This window comes from Leptidea sinapis, chromosome 27 (assembly GCF_905404315.1).
Source record: "Leptidea sinapis chromosome 27, ilLepSina1.1, whole genome shotgun sequence".
NCBI lineage: Eukaryota > Metazoa > Arthropoda > Insecta > Lepidoptera > Pieridae > Leptidea > Leptidea sinapis.
Genome location: NC_066291.1, coordinates 6,367,259 through 6,391,562, shown reverse-complemented (window position 1 = coordinate 6,391,562; position 24,304 = coordinate 6,367,259). Strand labels below are relative to the sequence as shown.

At 33.9% G+C, this 24,304-nt stretch overlaps 1 protein-coding gene across 4 annotated transcripts in view; it reads left to right on the top strand.

The window, feature by feature from the left end:
* The first annotated feature begins 5,012 nt into the window (after positions 1-5,012).
* LOC126972800 (putative inorganic phosphate cotransporter) overlaps positions 5,013-24,304 on the top strand; it is a 91,158-nt gene continuing 71,866 nt past the window's right edge. For all 4 annotated transcript variants that reach the window (XM_050819862.1, XM_050819860.1, XM_050819859.1 and 1 more), the window contains exons 1-5: positions 5,013-5,155; positions 10,860-11,107; positions 17,853-18,032; positions 19,203-19,341; positions 22,202-22,419. In XM_050819862.1, coding sequence (XP_050675819.1) covers positions 5,101-5,155; positions 10,860-11,107; positions 17,853-18,032; positions 19,203-19,341; positions 22,202-22,419 — 840 coding nt within the window. In that variant the 5' untranslated portion in view covers positions 5,013-5,100. The remainder of the gene's footprint in view (positions 5,156-10,859; positions 11,108-17,852; positions 18,033-19,202; positions 19,342-22,201; positions 22,420-24,304) is intronic.

Sequence of the window (24,304 nt, the reverse complement as noted above, 5' to 3'; positions counted from 1 at the left end):
TAACTCGGACAGTGACTACTTTTGGCGGCGCACGGCGTGGCACCCAATAGTTTTGTCTCCTTAAGATATTTAATAAACCCCAAGCTATATAAATCAGTTGTGATCTGTTGAGTGAATAGCGATACATCATATTTAACGTACCCAGGGTACAAAATTGAGCATCATTTTTTGTTTCATGCCGTGGTATATGTGTACGTTAGGAAGGATATCTGCTGTCGCCGTCTCGGCAATTTTCAGGGAAGGGACTTGTCTACTCTCTGGCACCGTGTTGATTTTGAGGACCAAGCCTGCATCTATGCGTGTGGCTACAGGTCCCATAGTGGTAACGCGAAAACGGATCATCTCATGGGCTGCGTTCAAGCGGCAATTGACGACGTGCTTACACAGATCCCCTCCGCTGAAATCGTAGTCTTGGTTAATTTCAATGGGCACAATGCTGAATGGCTTGGGTCACGTACCACGGACTACGCAGGGCGATCTGTGCATAATTTTGCAATTGGTTGAGTCGCCAACGCGGCTCCCGGATGTGGATAGCCACATGCCGTACTTATTAGATCTTCTGCTGACTACATATCCCGGTAGTTACCAGGTCTTTATCGACGCCCCTCTTGGAACGTCCGAATATTGCCTGGTCAGGATCAAATATTATTTAAAAATACAAAAATTAATTACTTAAGTCTAAAATTTTGCTGAACATTACGAATTTTGATTTTATTTTGAATATGTTTCAATAATTTACAAAATATAATACCGATGTACCCAATAACAAGGAAGAGAATATAAATAAATTAACTTATTTACATGTAATAATAAACCTATTTGCAAAAAAAGGGATCCAAAACTTTTACGTTCAAGTATGGAAACTCAATTAAAACTATTCAAAAGAGTTTTTATGTGCATTTAATTAATTAGAATCAATTGTCTACATATAAAAAAGTACTGGTAAGTAAAATAAAATGTTCCAAATATGAAAATCAGTTATTAGTATGTGAGCCAAACTTTACGAAGTGGGAAGTCTACCTAAAATAACATCAAAAACAATCTTGAAGATGGCTGAAATGTGAGGAGGAGAAGTCTAGAAGCCGATGTTCACCAAGACCAGCTGGAGGTCCTAAATTATTCCGTGGGCACCGTATTGCAAGGTTAAGATTTAACCCACAACTGTGCGACGTGGACAGATGTAGAATAGAGCAAGGTATTATTTTCTGATGAAGCCAGAACTTGCTAGCTATAAGTGTGCGTGCATTGTTCGAAATAGAGGTTAGTTCTTAACTCAATTTTTTCGACGTTTTCATGGCTGTCTACGTCATTGATACGTTTACGATTTTACGGCCGTTTTCAATAACGTATCTCTACGTTACGGATACATTGCTGTCACCGTTTAATGACAAGATCTTATCTATCCATAGTTATGTCTAATATAGTTATAGTCCAAATTCAAATATTTTTATTCAAAATAGGATTTAAAATCACTTATTGAACTTATAAATCTACCACCCATTCAAAAGAGACTGCCTCAGACCTGAGAAGAATGGGCGCAAGAAACTCAGCGGGCTTTTTTTTTTAATATAAAATATGGATTACAATGTAATATCGTACAATAAAAATTTATAATTAAAGAGCCTGAGGGTGTTCGCTTTATTCCCAGTCCGTGGTGTCATTAAGAAAATCGTTTATGCTATAATAACCTTTCCCACACAAACGTTTTTTAACAATTCTTTTAAATTTCGTAACACATTTGTTTTGTACATTTTCTGGGATCATATTGTAGAAGCAGAATATACATCGCCCAACAAAAGACTTACTAACTAGACCCAACCGAGTAGTAGGCATAACAAGTTTATGTTTGTTCCTCGTGTTAACATTATGAATGTCACAGTTTCTAAAAAATTCCTCAATGTGCTTATGAACATACAGAACATTATCAAAAATGTATTGATAAACAACAATCAAAATGTTTATTTCTTTAAATCTTTGTCTTAATGATTCTTTAGGACCTAGGTTATAAATCGCGCGAATAGCCCTCTTCTGCAGCACAATGATAGTATTAATATCGGCCGCACTGCCCCATAACAATATTAGGTCCAATGTCGATAGGTTATTGAAATTTAAGTAAGCGTAAAAAAAACATGTTAACCTCTAGTAACTTAAACTAAGGATAGATAGGTTTTTAAAAACGGCCGTTAGATGTATTATAATGATCGAAGTTTCATATATGCCCTATACGGCCCCTGTACTCTTTACATTGCCTAGGTATTGTACAGATTACAAGAGTTATGTACCATAGAGTAGGGATGGATACTTAGGTTATACCGTCCGTAATTCTATTAATAAGATGATTAAAGTGGTCGCTGAGGCATCCCTTGACAATGTATTTTACAAACACTGGCTAAGGTGCACCAGATCCCTAACGTAAAATGACAATTTTTTTTGAAGTGACTTTAATTTTATATTAATTAATTATCTTTATACATATTCTTTTTTATAATTTTAAAATATTTTGACTACCTACTTATAATATGTAAATATGTTTTATATGGGTCCCTGACCTGCAATTAAATGATTTTATTTATTAATTTATTTATACACACTAGAGTATCATAAAGTGTATAATGTGATTTTTTAAGTCTCATTAGTAGGTCAAGATGATACAACTCGATTTAAAGTAGCTCCTTGTTAGATGAGCTTAATATATAAATTTATACAACTCATAACCTAAAAATGATCTACCGTTAATTTGAAAGACGTTATATAGGGGCTTATTGGGATATATGAATATCCCACGAACAACTGAGATTCCATAAACAATTATTATTATATAATTTATTACTCTTATAATGTCGCGCCACTGCAGTAGCTGCGTGTGGTCTTAAATAACATTTTAAATAGATAACGATAAGGCTTCTCTTGTGAATAGATAGCATTATTTATTTATTTCGTATTGGATGACAAAGAGCATTTATATCAGATATGGCAAACGTTAGTTGCCTACTAAAGTTATTGCTTCAAACTGGTCATCCTATCACGACTACTACCAATTGGTTGTTGATGAAATTCTTAAAAATTATATTTCATTATCCGTTTTAATGGTACCAAACCCCAATTATTACTACGAAATACTTAAATTTTTCATCAAAAACACCACAGGATGCTGTTGTAATGATTTTAAAATTTAAATATGTTAAAAAAGCTATCGAATTATAAATATGTTTATTCAAGTCAATTAACAAAAAGCATCAGTAGATCTGCTTGTCAGAAATGAAAACTTTTTAGTTTCACTATCTTAAAAACATTATTTTACGTTGTTAGGAAACATTATTGTTATAAACGTATTAAAATTTATGTATGGATGTAAAAGTTTCTTGTATGATATACATATATTATGGTTAGTATCTACATAATCCATAACAAATGAATTTTTAAATACACTAGCCGCCCTGACAGATGTTATTCTGTACATAATAAATAAAATACTGTTTTTTATGAATTCGACAGTAATATTTCATAACACCAAGAATTATTTCGTAAAATGTGCTACCTGTTGTTTTAATGAAATTGTTTCACAGTTGACAAATATTGGAAATAAAAATAATTATGGGTCCCAAATCGAAATAAAAACTAACATATCTCTAAAGTTGGTCTAAACGGCACTCCGAATCCCCATTAATATCCGTTCATTCGTTTAGGAGTCCACTAGTTCAATCAAACATCAGGACACTGGATTTATAATTTTTTTTTCAGCATCACGATCATAAGTTTTCATTTCATTACTATCGTTATATTTAAAATTAAATTGGCTATTTGTAAATAAAACAGTAAATAAAACAATTATTTTAATTACAATGTTTATATTTCTGACAAATATAAAGCGTGTTACAGGCACTGGAGCTCAGTTCCCCATCCCAAAGTGCCCAATGTGCCAAAAGAAGTTGAAGCAGCACTGGAGCTCAGTTCCCCATCTCAAAGTGCCCAATATGCCAAAACAAGTTGAAGTAGCACTGGAGCTCAGTTCCCCATCCCAAAGTGCCCAATATACCAAAACAAGTTGATGCTTCTGAAATAGAAAGTTACCTTTGGATGATATGAATATTATACCTAGTCTGGCCATAACTTATGTTACAAATAAAAATCCAAGACAGTATTGACATAGTTGTTAAAAGTCAAGTTCCGGTGATTTGCCGCTTAAATTATGTGAAGTTACGGATGTATTTAGAACTTTGGAGATTGGATATTGAATAAAAATATTACTTAGTATTAATTGAATATTTACTACTAACGAACTACTCGATAAATTTGAAAAAAAAAATGTATTTGATACCTGCATATGGCCCTGGTTGTTATATGGCTGTCAAACATCATGGATTAGGACCACTCAAAGAGCATATAAAAAATAAGGAAAATCCACATAGTCAGAAGCGAAGTTAGAAGACAAAAAACTAAGGTAATTCCCTCAAGCCCTTAAATTGAAATGGCCATGGGCTGATTACATAACTCGCTACAAAAAAGGACCAATAGGCAAACGACAGAGGGTAAAGAAGGTAGGCTGATGAAATAATAGACATAGCTGCTAAAGACTGGCAAATTATCAGCAAATACAGAGACGTGTGGAAAAAGTTGGAGGAGCAATTTACCCAAAAATTTTCATATCAAAAAAAAACATATGAAAATAACTAACCCTTACTAACATCTAGATATTAACTAACACTAAACAACAGCATCTGAAATGTACATATAGATATGAAATAAATGAAATAAAAAGGCCTTATTATTATTATTAATTGAATGACAACATGCTTACAGTCATGTAAGATTTAAAAAAAATACACACATATATATATAGATGATGTATATGAAGAAAAAATTATATATATATAATATATATTTATATATATATATATAATTTTTTCTTCATAGTACATAATCTTTGCAGATAGCGAAGGCCTTAACAAAACAAAACTGACAGAAACTTTTGTAAAACCTGTAAATTACAATAACGCTTTTTATCTGGCGAAATGCGCATCATTTGAGTATCATTTTATATAAATATCGCTGTCGACTTTACATTTTCCTTACTGATCGATTTCAAGTCGGGCAGTGACAATGGTGGAGAACGATTACATTAAAATTCCTTCTAAGGATGTCGACATTCCTGTCGGTAAGCATTTCACATCTTTACGATTAGAGAGACCAGATGGTCTCTAAACTTATTGTGTACGTATTTTAAAAATTTCATTTATCAAATATTAATTTCTTTAATTACCTGTCATTGAACTATTATACTATTTAGGGGAATGAAAAGGTTATTATTATAACTAAAATTTTATATTGGATAAGTGCTAAAATTGAGATAATAATAATATATTTTTCCTGGTATTTCTTAATCTCTCAAATACAATATTTCATTAATGAAACCCTGATAAAGCCTGAACTGTATTAACAATTAATATATTTATTTAATTGATGCATTTACACTTCTCTTTTATACATTTCTGGGAAGCGAGTCTTCCATCTCTTGGGAAGGTAAATAATGCCTTTATGTTGGAACTCATGGGGCCCTGGAATATGCAAAGGCATTTGGTATTACTAGAACAATAATTGTCATTTTAAATTTACTACAAATTGAGTTAAAAGGGGTACTGTAGAGTTTACAGAGACACACGAGCTTTCTGCAGATTTGTGATAAATGGTGATGATTAGTTGACGAATCGGAGCTGTGAGTTTTGTCATCATTTTTCGAGGTTCATCACAATAGGAATTTAATTTTATTGGTCACGCTGACTTTTATAGCATCCTGAAGTGAACTCCAAACAGTTACCATTACGTTTCTACTGATCGTCATTGTTGCGGCGTTCGTCTCGGAATCAGCCAATGCAATTTTCACTTGCAATGATTGTATAGAACCCTTTTGAGCACAAGTCACGGACCGGTCCAACATGGTTTTTGTTAGTGCTTAGCTCAGTAAAATCATATACCAAATATATTTCAAGCTTTAATTTTTTTACCGATTTAATGAAAATGGGTGAATATTGTAGGTATGCCAACATGAATTTAGGCTGCAAATTCCTTTTGGATTTGATGCGAAGCGATTCTACCACAGAATTCAATTCACAATTATTGACCTAAGTGGCTAGTCTTCTTCGGTGTTCTTTCTTCAAGTCGAAATTTCCTCTAATAATTATAATCCGTCAAACTAAAAACGCATGGTGGGAACATAAGACTTCTTGCACAGCAATAAAATTGCGTGACTGTCATTTCTGCTACATTAGTTCCATATCGTAACTCGTATTCAAAATAATCCCTCGTTTACAACTATACTTTTGTAGCCTAATAAAACTTTCAATATTCAAATTAATATATACATTTTAAATATTCAAGCTGTCTTGTGAAAAACGTTTCAGTTGGTTGCTATTTTTCTTGCACCAAAGAGGTTTTAATTTTATCGAAATTATTAAAAACGTAATTTCAAATTAAAGGTCTTATTATTTGACGAAGTATAATTTAGCCACTGTCTTATTGTATAAATTTTCACGCTGACTTGATGACTAACAGTGCGCAAACGTCGTTGCTAACTTTGGGCCTGAAAGAAAGCTCATAGAGGGCAATGGAGAGCGCTATACTCGGAGTTTCCCTGCGAGATCAATTTAGAAATGAGGAGATCCGTAGGAGAACTAAAGTCACTGACATAGCCCAAATGATTGCGAAACTGATGTGGCAGTGGGCATAGCTCAACGGACAGATGGCCGGTAGGTCAGTAGAGTCCCCAAATGGCGACCACGTACCGAAAGTCGCAGTGTTGGTAGGCAACAAGATGGACCGACGATCTGCTCAAGATCACCGGAATACGTTGGATGAAAGCAGCTCAAGACCGATCATCGTGGAGTCTTTGGGGTAAAATATATTAGACATTATATTAGACATTAGGGGATTATATTAGACAAATAGGATTTCTATTAGACAAAATTTATTTAGTGGGAAAAGTAAGGCTCATAAGTTTTTATCTAAAATCTACAATATAACGTCTACAAACACTGTATAAGAAGCAACTATTTGCTTTTTGTTCATCGTAGCTTAAAATAGAAATACTATTTAAATATAAGAATAAAAGTAAATTCAAATAAAGAGATAAACCTTTAGATATAAATAATATCGATGTTAAATGCTGTGCTGTAAGGTAAGTTTGCCATTCATACAAAAATATAGGGATACTAATAAATGTAAAAAACGAGACCAAACAGTTCCATAAATTAAATACTAATCTATTTTGTAAAGTTTACAAGGGACAAAAAATAGTAGAAGAATATTTGAAAACCAAAAGTGAAGTTATTAAAAATGATAGGTACCCATTTATTAAGAACGGGTAAAATGCTTATTTTAGAGATTGCCTCTCTTACATCCTTGTCGCTCCTTCGTTGATGGAAGTAGTAAGAGCTTTTATTCAAAATATAAGGAAAAATGGGTATTTGAATTGATTCTGATGTAATATAAATATAAGACACATTTACGCGAGAATCTATGTGATAATTGTGTTATTATTCATTGAATGTGGTAGTTGCATTCACTGACGCATATGTGTAATAATTAAAACGCGTTCTAGTTCCGGGAGTTATTACACCCTTTCTATCTTGTATTGATCCTTTATTGTTCTCCTTAGACATTTATTAATGCTTAAGAGCACTACGAAGTTGGAGAGATATAGAAGTAAGATATCTCTTTCAACGCAAAAAGCCGTCCGTGATAAGATGGTATTGTTAGATGCAGATTTTTGTTGTCTTTTTTACTCAAATTTTTGTTGGCTTTCTGATAAGAAAACCAAAAGTGAAGTACGCAGACTTTTTTTGTCTTTCTGATAAGACAGCCAACAAAAATGTGCGTCTGTCAACACCATCTTATCTCATTGGTGTATGTCGTAGAACACTATTACGCGTGTGTACTTACTGTTATATAACCATAATAAAATGACACAAAATTGGTTATGATGACGTTAATTGTGTATTACTGTTCGTTGTTACTGTATGAGACACAGCTACGGAGACTCGTAGATCAATAATAATAATAATAAGCCTTTATTGATTCCAACAATCTTCCAATAAATTATATTATTTTAAGACTACACGTATATTATAAAAGTAATATATTTGGAACCCCACTCTGGGTATAAGCCTCTCTTAGCTTACTCCATGTATCCTTCTTATGTGTTTTACCTCGCCATTATTTTCCTGCTATTTTATTATTTCATCTACCCATCTGTTTCTTGGGTGGCCTCTTTTTCTTTTGCCATTGGACCATCTTGGTCCTTCCCAAATTGTCGTTTCATTTTTGTCCATGAAAATTTTGTGTTATAGCGTACTCAAGAGCATCGATTATTTTTGTATTTTTCCTAATGCTGTCACTTCTAATCTTTTGAAATTTTTTTTATTTTCAACAGACTCTTTTCCATCGCTTCATGGCAGGTCACTAGTTTTGTTTTTATTTTTGTGTTGTATGTCCACGTTTGACAGCCGTTTGTGAGAGTCGGTAGAATGCAGGTGTCCATAACAACCTTTTTCAGTCGACCATTAGAGAATTCTTAATCAAATTGGAATCAATAAATAATACTAAAATTAGGTAGTAGATAGTTGATATTTATTGGTCAAATAGGAGTACAAATAAGCAACAGGGCATCTGATATTAAATGGTCACTGCCACCCACACTCTCTTGTAACACCAGAAGAATCGCAGGAGCTTTGTCAGTCTTTTATTTATTAAGTACAACCACATTTCATATTTCATATGCTTTCCTTTTTTTTCTTTCTTCTCCTATCTCGATGACTGTTTGTATAATTCGTTAATAATTCTGTCCTTATAGTCTATTCCTGTTTCCCTTAGTATCTTCGTGTATTTTTCTGATTTATCCTATCGAATGCTTTTTCTAAATCTACCACAATCTATCAACACAGGCTATATATACTTAACTTGGGGCAAGATAATTTGTGTAAAAAGTGTGTCAATATTATTATATATTATTATATGTATTTAACGCTGCACCTTATTTTCTGTCGATAGTCTGTGTCGACGAAAAAATGAGCTCTCTCCATTACCCTTGTTGTACGCAACCCATATAGATTTAGCTCAATTTTGGTTCTTAATCTGTTCTGAAGAATCTTGGGTAAAATCTTTGAAGCTTGTGAGATATGGCTTAATGTTCATTGTTTTTTACATTATATAGTTTTAGGCATTTTTCGTATGGAGTTATTTTATTAATTTTAAAATCGACTTGTATTTTGGCTAGTTGTTGGCTTTCAAATATTACTTTAGCTATGGCATAAATCTCATTTAACAGTCAATTACTACGCGTAAGATTTATTAATTCAATATAAAATACAACGTCTCCAGCTGCTTTTCCATTCTTTATGCATTTTCATGTTTAGCAAAATTCTGATCTTAAACGGATTCTAGAAAACATAAAAATTCTGAGCAGCACCACATTTGCGCTCGTCGCCTTGAGACATAAGATGTCTCATTTGCCCAGTAATTTCAATAGCAACGACACCCTTTAGACCGAAACACAGAAATCTTTACACATTACTGCTTCACGGCAGAAAAAAGCGTAGTTGTGCTACCCATAATCTAGCCGGCATCATGTCCAAATTAGCCTCTCACTGGTAAATGCGATTATACGCCTCTTACGACACCCTTGGGCCAGGGACTTCCCTATTATTTTTATACCCCGGGGAAGCACAAGGCAAAAATACCGATATCGAGTTCCTAAGAAGGCGCTAGAACAAGTAGTGGCTTATTTTCCCATGTAACTGAAAGATCTACAAGCAGACTGTTCATTTCGAATCCATTTTTATTTATTGCTTAGACATCAGTTAGTTTAATTTTTATGAAGATTACATCATTAAAAATAGATGCAATATTTATTTGTAAAAGAACTTAGAGCCAGACTACGTATTAATCATAATTAACCCGAATTAATTATGGACATGTTATTACTACACTCTTACTTGATCAAGATTGCTCAAACTATGCTTAAGATATAAAATAATATTCAAATATTATATTTAAAAAATTTGAAAATCGCAGTATTCGTGTCGGGATAAAGATGGTGTGCAGTAAGATCACGTTATTGCCAATATATAATGACTAAATTTGGACCGCTAATGCCGCTCTTGGTATACTTAGAGGGCCACCAATTGGTCAATGACTTACACTACCGCTTTTGCCATGGTCGATCTGCTGGCGATCTTCAAAAACGATGGTGTGAATAGTTTTATTAACGGACAAGCAAAGTCATGTGTTTTATTATATATAATCATGGTCAGATACATATAAATCCAAGCTGACGAATGCCTGCTTCAGGCAGAGCTTTCAATATATATAAAAAGCGGATAAAAGGCGTAAAAATTATTATCTCCTACACTACGCAAAATCGTAGAACATTCATAGGGGTGAATCGGAACTCATCACCATGAGGCTTTCAAATTTTAGCTTTGGGCGTCAACTTCTCAGCCACCCTGTATATATGCATCTGATATTATATTGTTTTCAGACTAATATGACTGAATATCTAAATGATCGGACAGCCTGGGACTAGATTGTGATTATTTTATAGCGATGGAAATGACTGTACAATATTGTATTTTTTTATTGAAAAGAGCGCAAAAAAAGAATGCTGGGAGAGTTTCTTGTGCCGCTTCTTCTCTCTCAGAGCGCCATTTGTTTCCGAAGCGGTAGTAGTATCTAGTAGTTATTAGAAATGACAACAAAAATAATTCTAAAGGAATCAATTTTGAGAAAATAAATGCCTTTTATGCCTTTTAAAAGCTAGAAAATATATCCTCCATGTATATTGTATGAACATTAAATATCTTTTTCAGAGAAAAATCAGGATCCACCGAAATATGGGTATGGCGTTCGTCACGTACAATGCATTCTAATATTCATGTCATATTCCATTGGATATTTGGCAAGAGCTCACATGGGAGTTACCATAGTGGCGATGACGAATAGGGCAGACTCCCTTAATACACAGATTAACGATACCGGACCGTTGAATAACACACGTGATATAAACGAATCGAGTGGCTTCGTTGCAATTGAAAATAATGAAAGCAGTATATACAGGGTAAGAATTTATTTTATAATTGCGGCATTAATATTATTCCTAAATCGGAAGTGCCCAGGTCACTAGGTTTTTCAGATACACCAAAAAGTGTACGGCACACAATTCTCTCATCAAGTTTTAACACTTATTTTGTTTATAAAGATCGTTTTAGTCTAAGAGCCGAACCTAAATCGACCTTCACCAAGTTTGTTATATTCAGGGTTCCATCAGACACCACGTTAATGTTGCATCCTTTATTATTAGACGGTATACTTATCGCGGACCTCTCTTATCACTCATTTCCCCACGCGTTGAAATTTAAATCTCTAAAATACGAAAACCTCTATTGGGACCGAATTTTTTGCAGACAACCCTATATCAGCCTTATTCGCACATATTCGCACACTTATGATTCCACATTCGCACGACACGCCACAAGTTAGGATATCATCCCCACCATCTGGATGTGTGGCGGTCCTCCACGGTGCCGTTTTCAAGGAGCTTTCTTCTACGTACTACAAAGCTGTGGAATGAACCGTACGCTCGTTTGTCCTCCTGTTCCATAAAAAAATCTGCGTATTCGTAATAAAAGAACGCTTATGGTGATATAAAACTTTTTCTATTATCGAATCAGTGAAAGTAACTGATATCGACATACCTATTTACACCTGGCAACCCAGTAGTTTATCCAGGTCAATAATAGACAACCCAACAGCTGCACATTCTGTATGTATCTTGTATACTTCAAGTTGGGATAATATTTTCTTAGTATCTTGATGTTGCAACATTTTATGAAAAATATTGTTTTTTTAAATTATTAAAAATATTGTGTCCAAGATTTTTTTTGGCAACCCATTTTTAATATATTTTCTAGCATTATTATTATTATTATGATTTGGGGATTTCAATGCACTTAAATCCTAGGATTTGGCACCACAGATCCTAGGATCTGTGGTGCCCCCTTCTTGCGCTAGCGGGCCTGCTCTCAAACTAAATAGTTAGAGAGGAGAATCGAGGCTACTAACTAGGATACGTGTTACTGTGCCGATATTTAAATTATATCCTCGAGACCTATTACTATTAGAAGGCGTAGGATCCTCAGAGGGTCTTGGCAGGGCACGTCCTCTGCTTTGAGTGAAGGTTTAAGCCAGATTCTGGCAATGGCATTTCTAGCATACTACATTTATTATAAAATAAATCGGTCGATTTAGGTTCGAATTTTCTACTGTTTATTTTTCATGGTCTTATAGCTTGTTGCAATATATTTAATTGACAGAACGCTGCGCGAGCGCCAAAATCACGCCAATCTGAGGCACACCTCGCGCGATCAGAGTTTCCCGGAACGGATAGATTAATGATGAGTGACAAAAATTTATATATAGTACTGTTAAAATATATTTGACTTAATTAAGATTTTTTTTGAATGCTTATCGATATATTACGCAAAGAGTTAAAATCAAAAGATACTTGAGAATTCTCTCATTGAGCTTACTTATAACTGAAAGCTTTTTTCAATAAATTTATTTAGCTTCATTATCATACAGAATGTGACAACTATTCAAGTAATCCCTACTACTATTAAAAATATGAATGTAAGTTTATTTGTTACGCCTTCACGACTAAACCACCGAACCCATTTTGATAAAATTTAGTACAGAGATAGACTAGAGCTTGAGAAAGGACATAGGCTCCCTTTTATTGCAAAAAAATAAATGGAGGGGTGGAAAAAGGGGATTGCAGTTTGTATGGAAATTCATTATCGAAGATAAAACCATTAAACTTTGTATTAAGGCACTTGATAAAAAATAATTTATAAACATTTGTTCGAGCATTTTGACCTACATAGGCATGAAATAGGAGATTAAAATTCACACAACGAAAAGGGATATGTGCTGTATCATAGAAGAGCGCTGCCAGCAGCGGATGGAGCAGGTTGTATGTGTATTATTTGAAAAGTATCCTAAAAGATAAAAAAATACCCAAAGTCCAATGCGTACGAAGTCGAGGATAAAAGCTAGTATAAAAATAAAATCAAGAGCGTTAAAGATTAAAACATTTGGGAGTCATAGTAAAAGGGGTGAGAAGTTAAAACTTCAAGTTAAAAAGAAGGATGTTTTTTGGAAAAAAATATAGTACGAATATTACTATCTCATAATTTGTAGCTAGATTTGACCGGTTACACAGTTTATATAACCAGGTAAGTGATATTATAATATTGTAAAAACATTGCGTGCGTACAAAGTACACATGTCAGAAGTGAAACCTGCACGGTGCATGAACCTCTAAACTGTATATGAATTCCTGGTACGTGTTGCTAGGATGACACATGATTTCAACCGCTGTGAAAGACATTCCTATCACCACTTATATATATATAATAAAATGTTCTCCTGGTGTCTATGTAGTAATACGTCGTGCGCTTGGAGTCAGAATATATTAAGGTATACTCGCGCCATACTTAAGACAATCTCTTCTTTAACTATGATCACCCGGTACCAAAACATTGTATTATGCTTCCTATCTCATATCTCCCATGTTAAATATTATGAATTGATGTGACTGCTCTTTTTACTGTCGCTTTTTCGTTTCATCGACTTTCAAATCACAACGATGATAAAGAAGTTTTCACTTCAATAGTATGCATATTTCTGTCTCATTCTTTGCCGGCTTCATCCTACACAAATTTTTGTATTTGTGTCTCTTACCTGACATTTTTTCCGTTGCATCCGGTTTGAAATCACTAATTTACTGATTCTAAAGAAGTTTCACTTCAAAAATTCAGAAATTTAGGAAGTCGTTCGACATTCGACAACAAGCAATGTTAAGATGCCAAATATTCCTACTTTCTACATTCACGGGAAACTTAGTCCTTGCAATTATTAATATTAAAAACTATAGACTAAAATACCCGACGATCCCTTTCAGCTGTTGAGTAAGGGCCTTCGAACGTGCAACTATACTTGCATCCTGTACAAATACAACAAAGTTAACATCGAAATATTTATAATAATTATATAATATTTATTAATAACAATAAGCACAGGTTTATCTTATTTATTTGAAAAATTCTAAACCATTAGATACACACACAATAAAATATGAATTCTATATCAAGGTGGAACTATTAGGGGTTAAAGTATGCAATTATTGCCGATTGTATTAAAAAATTGAAATTCTTTTTTTTTTTATTTAACATATTTATTTAAAAAAATTAATTACCGTTTACCGAAAAAAATTGCGAATATGAAGGGTGTGGAATGGTTTCCAATTGCAGTTCCTGTAGATTTAAAATTGTTTTTCGTGCTGTATGAGGTCTCGCGTTATCATGGAACAATAACGGTGAAGATCGATTCTTGAGTCGAGGCTGTGTCACTGCTAGGTTTGCTATTATTTTTTGGAGTTCGGCACAGTAGACATCTGCCGTTATTTATTGTCCAGATCGGAGAAAGCTATAGTGAATTACACCATGCTGAGACCACCAAACAGTTACCATTACCTTTTTATTGGTAAGCTTTGCTTTAGGACACTGTTGTGGCGTTTGACTTGGGGTCAGCCATTGCATTTTTTTCTTACGATTACGATTGGACGCCAATGAGTCAATATTATTGGAAAAGTAACATAAAACCATGCCGCTAATGCCTGGGTAGTTTGGCTCGGATCGGCCTCCACTATCTCTTTCAATTTAATGTTATTTGTTTAAATTAACGTGGTTAGTTCTTCAAATTTAGGCTCCCATGAAGGTTCTATGTCAATTCGAAGTACATGTTACAGTAAAACGGTAATTTTATACTTTAACCCCTTAGTAAATTCCAGAATGACAGTTAAATGGCTATTGAATAATGACAACGCGTGGAATACCGGAGAAGTCAGGCTACAATTACGATATCCAGGTGTCGCAAACTATTTCATTAGCATCGCGTAGTTTCTGCTGTGATAGGAAACAGTTGGTAAAGTCATTTTAGAAATAGACTATTAGTATTCAAACTTATAAGCGTCAAACGTCAACAGTAAATACATCAGCCATACTAATGTGATGTTCAAAGAGTTTATTGTTCTTTATATACCGACTATTGCAAGTAATACGATTATGTCAAATTCAAATCAAATCAAAATTACTTTATTCATGAAGTTCACGGAAATGACTCTTATGAATGTCAAAAAAATATTTTTCTACTTGAACCTACCGCGAGAAGAAGTGGCAAGTAACTCATTGCCACTCTTTTAAATCATCGTTTATAAATCATTTCAATTATAATATATGTAAAGTGTGCAACGAAATACTCAAACGTCAAATAGTCAATGCCTTACACGAGTAAGTCAAAAAAGTAAGTGTAAATTAATACAAAACAGAAGTTGTTGAGTACATCCACAAACACTATAAATAAATTAAGGTATTTTCGAGCATATTATAAGCGATTATAAAATAAATATAACAACTTTTAAGAATCTGAAGCAGAGTTTGTGGTTACAGGATCATCCTGCCAATATTGCAAACGCCACCATGTTTTTGTGAAAATAGCACGCTAATGCTGTTTGGTTTCGAGACATTCACTTCATGGGTTTGCACGAGCAGAGAATGCACAATACTAACAATGCCACAAATAATCTTTATAACTCATAATCAGCTAATTTTGGAGTTTATTAACCCGTCCGTTGGGCAGCCTATGTCAGAAAGCGCATGGCGCCATGGCGAGTCTTAAGCTGCCGCGCGTTACCGACGCCAAAGTCAACTGGCTCGGGTTACACAATAAAATTTATTGCTTTTGAAGTGTTTCGGCTTGTTTATAAAAACGAACGTCAATGCTTTTGTTATTAAACAAGTTAGCGCTTTGTTAGATAACATAAACAATAGATACTGCTTAATAAAAAATTGCTTAATGCATTTTTTATGATTTTTTTAGATTTACCTACAGATTACATTTCGATTATTACTAATGAATTTAGTATTTTTTTATAACTAAAAGATACTTCAAAGTTACTAATTAGTAATAGAATAGTTACTAAAACATCATAGATAATACAAAAAAGAATTTTTAAATCGACTGCTACAGATAATTTTTACGGCTGACCGCATTTTGACGGCTTGTCGTATTTTATACAGATAAAGTTTTAAAATTAAATATTTTTACTTTTATAGTCTGTTAAATTACACGTCAGTCTGTTCCATAGAACGCGTTTTTCTTGTTTTTTATTACGTAATATAGTATTAATACATACTTCAATAAATAATTTGTCGTCTTGGTCAGCTCGCTATTGCAACGGCTCATCCAACAACATTGCATGGCGTGGCGTTATTGATTGCATAGCTAATTCGCATTTTCCTTTTACACAAAGATGTTGCTCTATTGTATTCATATCCGTGGAAAATTAAAATAAATAATTAAGTGATAGTAGTTATCATTTACTTAATTAATTAAGTTTTCCTTTACAACGTAACACTTACTTGGCGTTGTTTAACATATTTAGTTTGAAGAAAGGTATTTGTATAATTATTTCGTAAATTGGACGTATTTCCTGAAAAACGTTCCAAGCCACATATATCACATTTTATAATAAGGAATTCGTGTTTAAAGTTTAATAAATATTTGTGTATTCCATGTGAGTTGTAAAGTAATGTGTCACTTAGTAAAGTAAAGTGTCATTTAAAGAGTGACAGTAGGGCTGTCATTTTTTGTCAATATGAATCACGTGACCAGTTTTGTGTTCTTAACTCAATTTCGACATGATTGTTGTTTGGAACGTTTTTCTGGAATTACGTCCAAATGATTAAATGCCTCTTTAAAAAAATGATAAACATGAAGGGAATGTCTTGCTCTATTTTTGTACACATAAGAGCCGAATATCCGAAGGGGACGAATACTTACAGCTCTAAGTAGCAGTTTCATATTTTGCAACACAGTGTTTCTATCAGCGACCTATATTTCAACTCGATTGCTGCTATGCATATTAAGAAAACCACCTTAATTTATTAATAAATTCATAGTTATGGTTCTTCTAGTTTTCCGGATCTGATGAACGATATTACAAAAAATTCCAAGATCCAGTAGGAAGTGACGAACGACCCTACTAATTTTAAATTGATACCAATGCTCGGAGCATTAGTATCAATTTAAAATTAGTATTATCAGCAAAATAGATATAAATTAACATAAAGTTAGCTGTGAGTGAATTTTACAGTGTCCGGTTGAAGTGGATGTTCCACGGACGTCAATAATGGAGATAATATTAATTTAGGCACTTTGCAATGTGCTCAATTACGCCCCAAATAGCACCAGACATGGTTGTAAAGACAATAACAATTGTGTAGAGACATCTCTTCATTGTGTGTCTTCTACCACATTTATCACGGGGAGTTTTCCGAAGAGCTGTTTCATCTGATTCCTGTCGCCGAGTTCCACCTTAGTACAACACGCCATAAATTTACATCATCCCCACCATCTGGATGTGTGGCATCCTCCGTAGTGCGGTTTTCAAGGAGCTTTCTCCCACGTACTACAAGCTTCCTTGTACGGTGTTCCAGGATGATAGGACATGGTTACCTTCAAAAAAAGCGAAAAAAAAGCGCGTACACCTTTCTTTAAGGCCGGCAACGCTCCTGTGATTCCTCTGGCGTTGCAAAAGAATGTGGGCGGCGGTGATCACTTAACACCAGGTGACCTGTGCGCTCGTTTGTCCTCTTTTCCATAAAAAAACAATAATTAATACAAACAATTATGTTCCGGGATACGAATGAAGTACTTCTATATAAAGTTGAATGTTGTTTTAGACATACGATTGGCCAAAATCGACACAGGAGATGGTTCTCACGTCATTCTTCGTGGGATACTCCATAATGACGTTCCTTAGCGCCATGATATGTCAGAGATATGGCGGGAAGCTGCCGCTGCAGATATCGTTGTTCGTGAACGGAGCCGTATCTATCGTCTCTCCGTGGGTCGTAGCATGGGTAAGCATTTTGTATATGTAGTCTTTGATAACTGCTTCTGTAAACATATCTTGTTTTCTTATATAGATATTACCAAATTTTCTTGATTGCATCTATATAAAATAACTCAATATAAGTATTCATGAAATCGTTCCGAATTTGAATAAAAAAAATTAGAACTCGTTTATTTGAATAATATTAATGGCTACTTATTTCTACTCAGTTGGAGTTCTACTTAACTAAGAGAACATCCTGTATTAAAAAGATATACAAAAATTTACGACCCATGCGTACTCGAACGGTTGGCTCATTGGAACGAGCGCTTGGACGGAAACGGAATCCGGAAAGGCCACGAGTTCGAGTCACGCATCGTTCATAAATTATGGTTACAAATTTTATTCGTATAATTAATCCCAGATGTGAGAATCACTTTAACGATAACAAATTATTTTGTATTAGTTTTTTATTTGTTAGGCAAAGAGTTATTTTTATTTTATTTAACTTAATACACTTAAAAAATAAGACTTAAAATATTAATCACTGACCATTAAAAGTTTCGACAGTTAAAAAGTACATAGAAAAATGCGAGCTTATTAATAACAATTTAAATTTGTATTGAAAATAATAAACATTTATTAAATATATTGAATTGAAAATAATTAAATATCCATAGAAAATTATTGATGGTTTTAGTAATAATAGTAATAATAGCATACATTTTTAAGTTTAAAGAGATTGAATAAAGCGTTATTTAATTATTACTAAATTTTATCAAAGACCATTCTTAGTAAACGTACTTGAAATTAGTATAACTTGTACATTAAACATTCTTGTTTAAATGAAATTGAGAAAAACAAGTTTGCTGTGGATAATATTTACCGCTGTACCATTCTCTGGGCAAGAAAGATCCTCCTGTAGCTCCTACTATTCTGCTAAACGCTAAACTCTTCCACGGATCGTTTTGACCTGGAGTTCCTGTTTGACGCTGTCAATGCAACCAAGTTTGGTCATACCACCATCGGCCGACCACCAGGCGTACAAAGAACCGCCGCAGAAAATTAGAAAGTACACTCAACCTCTTATTATGAAGTATCGCATTTTTCATACTATTAATATAAGACAATATTAAATAGAAATTTTCTTATGATATTAAAGATATTGTAATCAATATATTCTTGTCTATTGGAACAGGGAGGTTGGAAGGCGCTTTGTGTGTGTCGCATATTGCAAGGAGCCTCACAGGGAGGACTGCTGCCAGGAATGCACACATTATTAGCAAATTGGATCCCGCTCAGTGAAAGAGCGTCCCTGGGCAGTTACGTATATACAGGTAGGTCGCCATTTCCTTGATATTAAAGTTTTGTATAATAACATTATACTAATTATTAAAACTCATCATTATGATTAATCAAAAGACGTTTTTTCCTCACTCAAAATAGTAATGTCGTCTATTATCGTGGTACCCCCTGCTAGAAAAGAGACGTGACTGTGGTGGAAGATCAATGGCGGAATAAGTATGCATCCAAATTTGTTGATTGGATGAGGCTGCAGTTTGGGGATCGAAATAATCCCTAAAATGTCTGGAGTTAAAAAAATGTGTAATGTGTTTACAAAGATTGTATGATAGTGGCTTCCCAGGCTACAGTATTAGTAAATCCTAGAAGCAATGGATTGTAATCAAACTCCAAGCAGACTTCCTCAGCTTAGTTGTTAAGATTGATATCAATATATAAAATCCAATATTGAATAAAAACATTTAAATTTGATTATTTCCAGAATTAAAAATAAATTGGAACTAATTGCTGTCATAATATCACAAAAGTGAGGATTAAAACAAGTTTCCAAAATCTCGTTAAAAACTTGATATCTTAAATTTCTCCGTCTGGAAAATTATCTTGAACGAAAACTGTCACTTTGGAGAAAGACTAACTTTTAATAACTAGCTTAGTGTTCAAACTATATGCGGTTATTTTATTTAATCAATTACTCTTTTACTACTTACATTTTTGTAATTTATTTAATGCTCCACAATACCTATATTGGTATTGGTAAAGGGCTCCTGTTTCCGCAATTAGACCGCTTAATTGGGTCCATTTTGCGTGCAGTGTTGGCCAGTCATTCTAACTAGCCCAGCTCCTTCCAGAAGTTCAGAACACTCCTGGGGTGTTCGCAGACTTCCTGGAGCGACCTTGTATTTACTAAGGTTTGTGTGCCAACCAACGGGTGGTTGGCCACCCCAGCACATTCCAGGATTACGTGAGTGACCGTTTCATCTTCGGTTAGACAGCCCCTGCACTTAGGACTGTCCGTAACGCCACAATACCTATGCAAAAATTTGCTTTTTTCTACACTAGTTATACTATAGTTGATGACCTAGTATTATATTATGAGAATGTAAATCAATTGTCAGTAAATTAGAAAAAGACAAAATATATCTTTATTACTAACTTGAGGAAGTTACAAGAACTCCAACCACTAAAATTACCAAACTCTTTCTATCAAATCGTATCTCTAAATTAACTGGTTTAATTGAGTTAGGCGAGCAATATAGATGTTAAAAATGTGGCCTGAATTACCTTTCTCCAGTGAAAATGACAGCTTGATATACAATGGTGTATACAGTTCAATAAGTACACATAGTAATTAGGCTCTCTCTGACCTATAAATTATGAGGAGGCCTAGAATGCATCTAGCGACTATAAAAGCGATTATGATTATTATTATAATTTGGGGATTTCAATGCACTAAAATCCTAGGATCTATTGTGCCCCCTTCTTGCGCTAGCGCGCCTGCCCTCAACTCAAAAGTAAAGGAGGAGAATCGAGGCTCTAACTAGGATACGTGTTACTGTGCCGAGATTTAAATTATATCCTCGAGACCTATTACTTTTAAAAGGCCTAGGATCCTCAGAGGGTGCATGCAGAGCACGTCCTCTGCTTTAAGTGAAGGACACCCCAGCCTGATTCTGGCAATTGCTTCGCATTCGAGAAGAATGTGTATGGGGGGTCTTCAGTGGCTTCGCAGCATAATCTGCGCAGCTTTGATTCACTGAGACCCATTCTGGCTAGGTGCCCATTCAGCTTGCAATGGCCGGATAGGAACCCCGTGAGGGCATTAAATGGGTGACTCTAATCAAATCACATCAAATCAAATCAAAATCACTTTATTCATGTAGGTCACGGAAATGACACTTATGAATGTCAAAAAAAAAATATTTTTCTTATTGAATCTACCACTACTTCGTAAAGGGTTGAGTTATGAGAAGAAGTAGCAAGAAACTCATTGCTACTCTTTTATATCAAGATTTACATTTCCATGGATTTACAAATCATTTCAATTACAATATAATATGTAAAATGATGCAACAAACATACTCAAACGTCAAATAGTCAATGCCTTAATTATTATGATTAATTAATTTAGCGATAATAATTAAAGCGATACTTCGATATCTACAAAACTAAGTGACTGTATCTACTACTGAAAGTATGAACACCCACTCCATCTTAAGACTACAAGTAAAAGATCTCTGGAAAAAATTCAGAAACGGCATACATTAAATTTCTGCAGGAAATTCTTAAAGAAGATCCGAAGATACAATATTAAAAGCAAAAGATAACTCTGGACTCAATTAACTACCTAAGCGTAAACTTTCAAACAACTTCTAATAAGTATAGTAAGTAATATCTAAATATTGTATGGATATTCTTATTCTTCAACAAGTGGGCAATTTAGCATCTTAAATAAAATAATAAAAAAACTTTTTATAAGAAAGTTAGTGGTAATTACTAATGGGAACCATTGACTTTATATTTTTTTTATTAGCATTACGTTATATTCAATCAGTAGTTAATATTGGAACACATTCAAAATTTAAAGAAATAATTTGATATTAATAACAAAAATCTTTGTCAATGTTAGATAAAATTTTGATTTTCGGTGCACAGCTAGCTCACTTATTTACCATCTTGCAAAATAATATTTGCATTTGTTGTAATTTTACTTGACAACACAAATGTAATGTTTGAGTATTGTTATTCGTCAACGCATCCCTTTTTAATTTATCTATTTGCTCGCTTCAGCCAATCCTTCACTCGCTTGTAAATGAGGGGATGCAAGTTCGTGTGACCTCTTATTCCATACATAAAATATGTTTGAACATAATTACCAATCATCCTCTTTGTTTTCAGGATCGGGCTTCGGCACAGTGGTCGGTTTCCAGCTGAGCGGAGTTCTCGCCTACAGCCGATTTCAATGGCCATCAACGTTCTGGATAGTCGGTGTCATCTGCTTGATAGGATTTGCTGTGCTTACGATATTTGGTGCAGCAACTCCCGCCGATCATAAACGGATTTCTGAAGCAGAGAAGAATTTCATAATGGGCAATAACAGTGAAGGCACCCATACGGTAAGACTATGTTACAGAATAGTTTTTGATTTGATTACTTCTTTATATGGATTGAGTACTTTATTTTGTAGAAATTAATAGATACTAACAGCCTAGCGAAACTCTCTAAAGAAAGCGATTCACACGATTGTATGAATCGTGCATCGACAGATTGATAGATGACGGCTATAATCTAGTAAACAAAGGAGAAAGCCGAAATCCACGTTCTATGCAACAATTCGCTTTCAAACTTTATGGCCAATCGCGATGCTATAGTTACTACTATTTCAAACTTATGTCAAATGACAGCACGTTTAATACTAAACTAAATTTCCATTTTTACTTAGGCAGTCTCTTATTACGTAGTAGTTACATCCTCTTTGGATACTAAGCCGTCTTTTACTACAATATCTTGGGTACAAATCAAATTATCTTATTCCATTTTTCTTATTTTTCTCTTAATAAGTGTCCTATCCATCGTTATGCATATTGATTTTGCGTCTTTGAATTTATTCATACTTTTTAAAGCTTTCAATTTTACTTTATCTCTTCTTTTTACTTCAACTTCGCTTCTTTCTATACTGTTCTGACAGACATTTATATTATTTAATATTTTTTTGGTTAGTGCCCATATCTGACAACCGTATGCTAAGCAAGGTAAGATATTCCTTACTGCACTGAGCGATCTATATATTTAACAAGTATCGGCTATCCTCCTATCAATTGCCTTATGCATTGTATCAGTTTCTGAAATTAACTGTCCTAGATAAATGTTTTCTTTGTGCGACATACTCTATTTTCTCCGTATTTATCGTGATTTTATATGTTTTTGAAAAGTTGGTCAACATTTTCTTGCTGTGGTGTTCATGGATAGTCCTGCTTTTGCACTTTTATTTCCTATTTTTCGCAACAGTTGCCACCAACACTTTTCTAATGTTATGGTTCTATTCTCTGAGTGCCCTCAAAAAATTGTAAATGTTGGAAAAATTATAATTATATCATAAATACAACAAAAAATATTGTGTGACATATTATCTCGTTTTTAAGCACACATGGATTTTGTATAATTTATAATTATTATCACACACATAAAAGTGTCTGAGCTGGGCATAGGAGAACAATCGGGCTTATATTTGATGGTAAATAACCAGCAACAACCGAACTCTTTTGCAACATTATAGGAATCACAAATATGTAACTTGTATTAATGTGGTTTTCGTTTTTATATAATATTATAATTTAAAGTTATATTGTTGTGTGCGTAAGTATAAATAGCAGCAAAATTATGAGTTATTAAATATTTTAGACTAATTTTTATTCTTTTGTACATTAGAAAAATAATAAATGTATATTTTAAAAAATTGTTCTTAAAATTATGGACACAATGCTGATCATTATCAAGAAAATATTTACATAATTATCGTGTTAAGTAATGGTTTGTAATAAACCAGTTTTTTATGGCAATAAGGGACGAGACGAGCAGGACGTTCAGCTGATGGTAATTGATACGCTCTGCCCATTACAATGCAGTGCTGTTCACGATTCTTGATAAGCCCGAATATTCTGAGCAGCACTACAACTGCGCTCGTCACCTTGAGACATAAGATGTGAAGTCATTACTGCTTCACGGCCGAAATAGGCGCCGTTGTAGTACCCATAATCTATCGGGCATGATGTACAAAGGAGCCTGCCACTGGTAAACTAATACGTTGATAACAATAAATTCTTATAAAAGTAATTCTTATTAAACATGTTTCCTTATACACCAATTAGATATTTTTTAAATAGAAAACGCAAATAAGTGGTCTTCAATCGTGCTTCTTACGATATTGGTGTACAGTAAAATATTTGTACATATTTTCTATTCAGTACTATAGCACCTAGCACTGTTACTAGTTAGCAGAAC